Source organism: Hippocampus guttulatus, chromosome 10 (genome assembly GCF_054856545.1).
Source record: "Hippocampus guttulatus isolate MCC_2025c chromosome 10, RoL_Hgut_1.0, whole genome shotgun sequence".
Taxonomy (NCBI): Eukaryota; Metazoa; Chordata; class Actinopteri; order Syngnathiformes; family Syngnathidae; genus Hippocampus; species Hippocampus guttulatus.
This window is the reverse complement of record NC_141270.1, coordinates 15,336,561-15,347,385: the sequence shown is the minus strand read 5'-3', so window position 1 is coordinate 15,347,385 and position 10,825 is coordinate 15,336,561. Positions and strand designations below refer to the sequence as shown.

The window sequence follows — 10,825 nt, the reverse complement described above, 5'->3', positions numbered from 1 at the left end:
TGTGGAAACTTTTTTGGAATTATTTGAAAAGAGTAATTATTATGAAACAAAGGCTGGATACAAATACAAAAATTGTCACCCTCTTTAATAAGGACAGCCTCAGAGATATACAGTACCTTTACCCGTCACATAAAACTCATGATTTATTGTACGTGTATATATATATATACCGGTATATATATAACATTTTAGCTCAGAAGGTGCACTCAAACAAACACTCTCTGCCTTGACTTGGAAGGATTCTTCCGCAGCTCTGTTGTCATGGTGATGTCGTCCACATCTTCAAATTCAAGGTCACCTTGATGACCTTTTGGAGCTCGCAACGAGGGGGGAAAAAAATCATATGGAGCCAGTTTGGGTGAAGAGAGAGGTTGTTCGATGTTCTTCTCAGTCAGAATACTCAGGGCAGTGCGAGCAGGCACATTGCCATGGTCAAGCTGCCGCAACTCTCTCTTCTTCTCACACACTGAATGAAGCAAACGGCAGAACACCTTTGTAGATGTCCTGGTTGATGACATACTGTATGTATGTAAAAGCATGTGGGAAAACGTTCATCGACCGTAGTCTGCTGAGGTAACAGTTATACAGTGTACTTCAAGGCGATTTGGTTAAAGGTGAAAAAAAATAGTTTCTAAACATACAGTATTGTTTTCTGATACACAAAAATAACTCTTATGCCCACAAGAGGCTTTCAAAGAGAATTCATCACAATTCATCAACCTGATATATCATTCAGCATTCAGCACAGAAAGTTATGAAAGGAATGTCTGACAACACCTTGAGGTGCAAGTTTTCTCTCATCTTGTACAATGTACACAGTGCCCCTCATACATACTGTATAATTCTGCCACTTTCAACAGTGGTGGCCTTATTCACACTGGAGAGATTTCAAATTAAAACACTGAAAGCATGGGAGTCAGGTCATCAAAAATAGTATCTCTTTATTGACTCAATGTATACAGTTTATTAGTGTTGTGCCGGCATATATGACTGAAAGCAAAGGCTGATTTTATATCCAATTGCTAAACCATATTTTAACTCAATTGCTGCTTGACAAAGACTGACACTACATACTAATATAGCAAGAAAAAAGATGTACGCTTTACAGCACATACATTATATATTATCACAGGTTAGGAGAGTAAAAATGTTATACCTTTTTTTTTTTTTAATCCTGCCATGTATCTAAGGTGTTATGGGGATATGATGAACTTGCACAGGGTGAAGATTTCCAAAAAAGCCCAAGTGAAGGTGTTGATTTAGTTTCATATATGCCAGGTCGTAAGGCATATTTCCGCACAGGATGAGAAGTCGAGTCTTGGGGGATCACAGCGGCCTCACTTGAATGACATTCACAGAGGACTCTGCAGGGGACGTCACGTCGAAGCGGTGGAAATCATCACCGGTAATGATGAAGACGATGGAGGAGGAGCTGAAGGTCACCCTCTTTTTGGGTCTCTTTCTGCTGCCGCATGAGCTTGAAACAACAATGGGCTTAATGGGGCGCTCGACCGGAGCCAAGGGGCGCTCTTTGAAGCTGTGCTGCAGCCAAGACAACCTTGAGCACAGCAGCTGCAGCAAACAGCGACGGAACTGTGAGGCAAGGAGGAGGAAAGGGAGGAACGTCTGGTGCTTAATGTGACAATGACATTCACCCCCCTCATTTGTATGCCACGCACATCAGACATCTCTCTTTAAGATAACAAATGAAAGTGAGAATTCCCCACCCACATTCCATTGTGCCTGTTTACTTAAAACATTTGGTGTACTCTTGTTTTCTGCGTCAATCACAAGTGGGGAACAAACAGCTCTTTCGATGAAATGACATTGATTTGCTCTACTTCAGTGGCATAGGTGACGTCGGGTTGGTGGGTTTTGTAAACCCATTGGCCCTCTTGTGCCCCAACATTTTTAATGTAATGTTACGGCGGTTGACCCTGGTTGAGAGGATATGAGCCCCCCCCCCCCTCCATTTTGAACTGACCCATGCGTCTATTGAATGTGATTGGCTCAGACGGCTACAGTTATTTTTCTGGAGAAAAAGCAAGGTAGAGTACATATGTAATTGCAAAGATGCTTAAAAGACAGAAACCGCCTGAAAAGGAGATGTGTGGTTCAGCTAAACGGAGGGCAAAAAAAAAAGTTAATTTAGGATGCGGCTAAATCCACAAAACTGATAAATCTCTTATGTCGTGGTGGGAACAACCAGGCCAGGGTCGACGCGGGTCCGAGCAGCAGCACGGCCACAGCAGGTAAACAAGTACTGTCTGGTGTAACACGGTGCTGTCATGATTTCAGACTTGAAACTAGGTGTGTCACAAGAACCCACACGACCGGTAATCTTAACGTAACCGCACCTGGTAACGCTCCAGCTGCTTGGCGTGGCCACAGTTACAGTTGAAGCCCATAAGCATGACATACCATGTGTCTTTCTCCGGTCAGTTGTCATGGGGACAAGACGCGCGGACGGTGGTGCACATTTAGATCATAATACATCCTTGGTTTGGAGCAGAGACAAAACAGCTCATAACATTCAAACCTGGACACTTAATAGAGTGTTCACACGGCAACTTTTACTCCGGTGGAGCACCGGGGCTGCCCCCCGTAGAGCATTCACACGTACAAAGTTATACCGGTGTAGCTCCTGAAAACAGCTTAAACCGGAGCAAATTTAACCCTGCTCCAGGAGGTGGTTTAAAATTTTACTCCAGAGTAAATGCTAGTTTGCGGGGCAGCACCGATATAAAATGGGATGTGTGAAGGCTACAGGGGTCGACTCGCTACGCGTAAGGAGAGTTGATTACATATGGGTATCGCATAACTTGCATCCTGGATATTTAGCACTTCGTTCCTTTCTCTCTCTCATCCTTTTACGGTGTCTGATAGACCACAGTGTTGATTTGTCTGGAGAAGTATAAACCATGGTTTTTCAATAGGCGGGGAAAAGGAAGTACACTTTAAGCATGCGCATGTTATCGTATTGCACGGTCGCAGAAACTGCCACGTGAACGCAAGTGGGGTTAACACGCTTCTCTTTAGTAAGTAGCTTTATACATGTGAACGCTCCACAAAATTTACACCGGTGTAAGATATATCGCAACAAAATACATCCGTGCAGCACCAATGCAACGGTGCCCTGTGAACACCCCTCATGATTATTCTTTCACCAATTTTTAATCAAAGGGGGTTCACTCTCTCTCTTGTGTGCTTGCTGATGTGACAAACGTCCTAGGTGCCGATAACGTTTGAAAACAGGTGACTTTCTTAACCCAGCTTTTACTTTGAAGGGAGAATTGCAAAATCTCTGTTGAATTTAGCTTGGAATTGCCAACATGAAATGTAGGTTTTCAAGACCGACGAGACCGGCATTACTTTTAAAGGGACGGCTCCCTTTAACGATGTTGTTGATACTATGCTAGGATGAAAAAAAGAAAAACAAAGTTCTCGGATCAGTCAAATCATGGCAGATAAGTTCTGAACTGGTTTATTTTGTATTTTTTCAATAGCCCTTTTTGCTGTCATGCAGCTGCACTTTCATGTTAATCACTGTTTACTCAAGGTATTCTTAGATTTCTAGGCCGAGTGGGGGAATGGCACCTTGAGTTGTTTTTTAGAGTTTAGTTTAGTTTTATTTTGTGTGTTGTATTTATTTTCTGTTTGTAAAGGGACTGGGGACAAAGTGGGAATGGATGGCAATAATACAAAGCAGCTATTGCAATTCTCATCACTGTCATGGTCTATTCCTGACTTGCTTATTCTGTACTTTTTTGGGGCTTTTTTCACTCCTTGATTTGCGTGTGCAATGTCGGGATCCTTTGACCTCAAAACCCATGTGGAATACACCCCAGCTCAAAATCCAAGTCTCTGGAAAGCGAAATTAATCAGGAAGCGCAATAGCTCATCTCTCGCACCCCAAACAAATTATTCAATTATAATGATACCACACCATTTGGGGGGGGCTCTCATTCCAGAATACAGATTTGCTCCCGCACACAATGACAATTTATAAAAGTTGCTGAATACACGATTACCAACCTTGATGCTCATGAATACATAGATGAGGGGGTTGTAGGCTGTGCTGGACTTAGCAAAGAAGGAGGGGATGATGGCCACAGTGGGCGAGACCATGCTCTTTCTGCCAAAAGCCACCATCATAGACACAACAGCGTAGGGTGTCCAGCAAACCAGGAAGCAGGAGATCATGAGGAGAAACATTGCGGCGACCTTCTTCTCGTATCTCAGGATCTTAATGATTTGAACAGTCTGAAGATCCTGGATGGTGCGCAGCTGATGAAAAGAGAACAAAGAGCAGGAATCACTTCATTTGTGGTTAGGATTTGCACATTTGCCTTATCATTGTGTCGGGCTTGCTCACTGTGTCCCTAAAAATGTTACGATATTGTATGGTGGTTAATTGATAAGTAAGGTGCCTTTAAGCATGAATCAGAATGGTTGTCCGTCTTTACTGTGCATGTTATCAATGTGATTGACAGGTGATCATTTTTCTTACATTTTTTAATAATGCATAATTTCAGCTTTTTTTTTATCCATCTAGTCATTACTAATTAGAATCTACATTTTGTATAAATGCGACAACTTGAGGTCTGTTGTGAGGGTGGAAAAAATCAACACCTTTTGTTAGAGCCATAAGGAAAATTTGGTTAAATTATAGATGTAGCTTTTTGAATAATTAGAATTTAATAGATGCACGCAGTTTGGTTTATATTTGATATTTTATTTAGAACAAATTTATTAAGAATATCGAAGTATCTGGGCTCCATTGGTTGTCCTGTTTTTAGTCTGTTAAGAGGCTAGATTTATGTAAGCATCATTAGGAAGACAGTAGGGCATGGAGCAACACCTTTTTTTGACCGTACTTTGTGTTTGCTTATTTTGTACTTCATGTGAAATGATTTCGTATTTCGTTTAAGTGTATTGTAGAAGTTTTATTTTTTTCATTTTGATAAAGCCTTAATTTGTGTTCAAGAAAATAAAGCGAATCATTTTTTTTTGGATCAACGATGGCGGCCTCGTGTATTCCTTGTCGTCGTCGTGGAAAGGAAAAGCCCGTCGAAGAAAAGCACGAGTCCAAAACCTACATGCCCTGCTGACGTAGCGACAAAAGGATACCAAGTTGCCGCTACACCTTTTTTAAAAGACGAATAAAGAAAAGGGGAAAAAAACATACCGGTAAAGACAATGATACGGATAAACAAAACAAATACTGTATGTCAAAGTTGCCCTTTTTTCTTATTTTTATTCCCTTTCTATGAACACTCAGTATGGAGGTGTGTTGAACCTGAAATCTTCTCCATCTGTAGTGAGATTTTCCTGGCACCAAAAATACTCTGGGTTCAGAATATGTTTTTATAACCTCTTCCAATTGCTGAGGTGTGCGATGAGCTCCTCTCATGCATCTGATAGCTTCAGGGACTTAACCGCCAGCCTGGGAGCTTGCAGCCGGGAAGCGTAGTAGCTCTCACTTATACAAATTCTTAAACCATTTCCTCGAGGAGAGGAGATCTAACAGCCTCCACCTCCATTATTGCTGCAGGTGACCGATGTTTCACCACTTTCATACTTCGGCTGCCCAAACCGACAGAATTCACAGATTTGCAAGATGCCCACACAATACAGAATTCTATCAGAAATCTGCCAAGTGCTTTTGGAGGAATTATCAAGCTTAACACAAATATGTAATTGTAATCATCACATCCCACACACTTGTCCCTTTCATTACCAGGCGACAGACGAAATTAAACCCAGAAGGAACAAAAGCTTATTATTATAATAGAGCTGGAAAAGAAAGGCAGCACTTAGGGCAGTCAGTGAAGGTCACAGCTCAGGAGAGCCAGCACAGGATTATTAGGAAAATGTAACACTAATTCCACCATCAGGTATAGTATATTTTTTATCAGGAGCACAGTTCATTCGCTCATGATGAAGCAACTACTCGACAAATACTTTTTATTAGTGGCATTGGATCAATTTTCTTTTAATTTTGGGGAAAATGAAAAATTATTTGATTCCGTAGTTTACTACTGGTACTTGCAGCCAAGAGCTCTCCGTTTTGCCCCAGTTAAGACAGTCAATATTATTAAGCCCATCCTTGTCTCATCAAAGGAGATTCCCATTTTCTCATTTTTGAATCGTCTGGAAATCAGCCTTGACAACTGCGTTTGTGTGAGCAGGTTAGGAATGCAGTTGAAACTCTGGAGTCAAAAATTGCCGTCAACAGTAGCTGCAAACATGTCCCTATAAGCAATTAGAAAAAGAAAAAACGCCTCATATGCTTGCAAGTGTGATTGCAAAAAGGAGTCTTTCAGCAATGCCTCAATGACTCGACCTGAGGAGAGCACAGACCTCTGTCAAGGCTTGAGTTTTTAAAGTTTTTTAAGATGACGGGGAGAAAATGTGTCGAGTGCGTGCTTGGCTGTCTTCCTTGTTGGTTAGCAGACTACTTACTTCTTCAAGCAGGATGTTGAACTAATGGGTTGTGCTATTATGCTTTTGACGGGGGGGACAGGTAAATTTTTGCCATAGAGACTCAAACAGTGAAAATAAACACATTTATCCGCTCCTTTATGCAGTTCCCCTTCAAAATAGAATTAATTCCTCCTTAACCACCCTTCCCAAATGTTTTGAGGGATTTTTTTTAACCTGGTGAACTGCATCTATCATCACAAAGACGAAGCAAGACCCCCTCTGCACAATACTCAAAGTAGTGGCACAGTCAGTGAAAGCCCCTTGCAAGAGGTGGTTAAAAGAGAGCATTTAAAAAAATATGGAGAGTTCATGATAATACAGATCACTCATAAGAAATGTGATGGTGGCCATTTATCTAATTACTTATTTTCACCTTGGAAGGAAATTAATTTTCATGTTCCCTTTACATGAATTTGGATGACCTCATCCCACTCCCCCAAAAAATTACAATGGTTATTCTGACTCATTCATAATTGACGCTGTAGTATTACATCAGATTACGAAAAAACCCCCCCCCAACATATTTACTAACCATTTGTACTGTATATAGGATGTTTCCGTAGCAGTAGATCATGATGCCAACAGGTACGAAGAAACAAGCCAGGAGGAAGAGAAGTATGAATGAAGCATCATTTGGGTCCTTCGATGCCCAGTCCAAGGAACATCCCAGCTGGTGGATCTCCAGTGTGTAGCGGTTCCAGCCCAGTAGAGGAGCCCCAGTCCAAGCCAGGGAGTAAAGCCAGATGTGAGCAATGGCCCGCCATGCCCAGGGAAAGTCTACCACCTGGGCATGGACCACACGGATGTATCGCTCATAAGCCAGCGCCGCCAGCGTCATGATTGATACGATGCCTGATGATGGGAGAGTGACAGACCAGAAGTTAGCATGTGTGGTTGGCAGCTTGTTGTAAATTCTTGAAACATTGCACATTTGTGGCCTATATTTCTATTGTAAAGCTTCTATCTTCAGTGAGTGCCAGCATCGATCTGCCTGGCATGGTTTCATAAAACAGTATCTACAAATCTATCTATCGATCGATCGATCTACAGGAGGATGCTCGCTAAACTAAAAGTTATGATGGACAGTCCCCTTCCAGCCCGCCCTGACAGCACTGGGTAGCTCCTTCAGCCAGACACTGTTACACCCGCGCTGCAAGAAGGAGAGATACCGCCGCTCATTCCTACCGACTGCTGTCAGGCTGCCCAAGAAACATACGTGAAATCCTGTAATCCTTGTAAATAGCACAGCCACCTTACGCTGTGTTTTCTATGCTATTGCTAATTTATTATATTTATTCTACAAATATATGCTAATGCTATATTTTATATTGCACATATATTGAACTGTGTACAGTTCTTTTCTGAAACATTTATTTTGTGCAATGAAACACTTTATTTTTTTCTCTCCCCCCCAGTTTTGCTGCTGTAGACTGCAAATTTCCCCAGTGTGGGACAAATAAAGGTTATCTTAACTTTATCTTATCTATCTATCTTTATCAGTGGTCCTTAACCTGTGTTCAATCGAACCCCAGGGGTTCGGTGAATCATCTCAGGGGTTCGACGGAGCCTCTGCCATGGAGGTAAAGACACACCCGACTCAAGATATCAATTCGTTATGACACGCCCGGTTGGCCACCGCTGGCTGCAGATGATCACCTTACATCGCTTGTCCAATCAGTGCTGCGGGAAATTTAGTTCGCTCAGTAGTCACCGCGTGACTGTTGTGATAGTACATCATACAATTTTTAAAAACTATACTTGGGCCATGTAATTTTATTTACGATTTTCTGTTTTTAATAAATGTGTTTTTTTTAATGTCTTGAATTTATAAAAAATCTAATTTAGATTTTTCACTAATGAAGGGTTCGGCGAACATGCATATGAACTGCTTGGGTTCGGTACCTCTAACAAAACAAGGTTAAGAGCCACTGATCTATCCATCTATCTAAAAAATATATACATACATATATATATATATATATATACATATACATATATATATACACACACACACACACACACACACATACAATTACATGCCCTAATACCCTTGTCAAAGCTGTCATAATTCATTAATCCCTTCATTCATGAATGGTAGGCTGAGTCAACGTCAATAATTGGACAGACAAGCTTTGCAGGGAGTTGCCCGAGTACATCTTCCCACATAAAATGTCAGCAGCATGGACGTTTCGCCAGACGTGACACAGCCGTTATTGCTGCAGCTCCCCTTGTTTGCCTCTGTCAGTCAACAACCTCCACTGAGTAATACTTTGGATGTGGTGCAAGGAGGATATGGCATATTTGTCAACACAGGACATGTTTCCCTCACTTGGAAGGACACCGAAGAAGGATGCCAGCTGTATTTTTGTGTGAGCCAAATCTGCAGGACATTTCAATGTCACTGCATTGAAGACACACACAATTCATTTGATGAAAAATGTAAATTAGAGATCCACTTTCAACCAGCCAATTGCGAGCCTAGCTTCTCATCCCTTTCCGTGTCTATAATACAAATCACACAGGTCTGTGTTTTCAATTATGAAGTCAAGTGGACCGTGGCTTCCATCTGTAAATTAAAGCACAAAAGAAGCAACCAGCGCGTAGCACGATGACTCTGCTAATAAATAATAGTTGTGGTAATGGGGTATCATCATACATCAGTCCTCCTCCTGAACTATAACTCCTACACAGTCTGGGCGTATTTGTCAGGATGAACCCTGTGCATTAATTCATACTTCACTGCCTCACTGGAAGCACGACGAACGTATCTAAAGTATTCCTAGGCATGAAATAATACAATGAACGTTTCCTACATATTAACGTAACAGCTTTACTTTTGCATGGAGCATGCTTTAGTCTAAAGATTTTAAGATGTAACCTTCTCCAATCTTCATTAAAAAGAATAATAATAAATCATTTATTAATATCTTGAAGGTCGTTTTCAGTGTGGCTCTACAGTGGAGTCTAAACGCCATTCACAACAACATTTTTGTGGAGGAGGAGCTGTCACGAGAAGAATGAGCACCGGCTTTGACCTTCGGTTCTTTCAGATCAGCACAAAAAAACCCCAAACAACAACAACTTGATATTTTTATGTCAAGTTCTGAAACAACAGGACATTCTGCTCCTTTCACACACCACTGGCTTACTTTTGTGTGTGTGTCGATCAAACAAAAACATTTGTGAGGAACTGCTGGACAAAAACATGAATCAAAGACAGGGTTTTTAATTTTGTGCGTTTTTGTGGTTTGTCAATTTCATCCAACTTGCACCATATAACAGATAGCTTTCTATATGACAAGCACAGACTAGAATATTTCTGGAAATAATAAAACGAAGAGGAAATGTGGTCTAATAAATCCATTTATAAATAATAATAATAATTACAAAGAGAGAGCATATTATATTATTGGTTGTATATTATTATTGGTTAGTATATTATTACTAACACGGGTTTGCTCCTTTTGTCTAATTTAAAGGCTTGAACCTTAACTATCAGGAAAAAGAGCTTTTAGGCAAATAATACGATAGACTGTCGAAGGATATGACTCTTACCGAACAAACTGTTACTGAAGCCGTCCCACACGCATGTTGCCTGGCTCCAAATCCAGCCGCCTTTGACGCACGAAACAAATGTAAAGTTTATTCCGATGACGGAAACCAGCAAATCACTCAAACTTATGTTTACAAGTAACAAATTGGTCGGCGTCCGAAGTCTCTTGAATTTGCAGTAAAGTAGAATGACCAGAACGTTGTTGCAGAAGCCAAACACTCCGATGGTTCCGATGGTGAAGGCGAGAAGTTTGTAGGTGCCAAAAGCAAACAGGTCGCGTTCGGCGCTTTTCTGGGCTCTGGTTTCATTGTAAGGATTCATTGCGGGGATAAAAATGTGGTTTCGTGCATTGTGGCGGCTTGGGTGTGCGGCTGCAGCGCGCGTCCTGCACAAAGCACGCTCCCTGACAACGAGCGCGCGATGCTCATTCAAACAAACCCAGCACGCCTCCTCAGAAATTGGGTCAATGTCACATGACACACATCTGTGATATTACGTATCCCGTCACATTTGGAGAAAAATACACTCAAATGAAAAGAAGAATTAGTTACAATATTTGAGTACTCAGAAAAGATTGCCTCCTAGTTATTAACTGTGGACAGACACACTTAGACTGCAGTCTTATGAGATTCAATAAAATAATTGGATAAAAAGTAGACAGTGGGAAGAAAAATATGTGTATTGATTTGTTGTAAGTTACTATCTATTAGTCTTGAATGTTTATTTCTTTGATGAAATTTCACTGCTAATTTGAAAACAGATGTGTATAATTAGCGTGAATAAATG

At 41.1% G+C, this 10,825-nt stretch overlaps 1 protein-coding gene across 1 annotated transcript; it reads right to left on the bottom strand.

Moving 5' to 3' along the window:
* Positions 1 to 916: 916 nt before the first annotated feature.
* On the bottom strand, positions 917 to 10,429 carry opn3 (opsin 3). The gene is made up of 4 exons (XM_086121358.1): positions 10,042 to 10,429; positions 7,019 to 7,338; positions 4,036 to 4,287; positions 917 to 1,593 (listed from the first exon to the last, which is right to left on the bottom strand). Exons 1-4 carry the CDS (start codon positions 10,358 to 10,360, stop codon positions 1,327 to 1,329), a joined length of 1,158 nt encoding a protein of 385 aa, XP_085977484.1. The 5' UTR covers positions 10,361 to 10,429; the 3' UTR covers positions 917 to 1,326.
* Between the last annotated feature and the right edge of the window lie 396 nt (positions 10,430 to 10,825).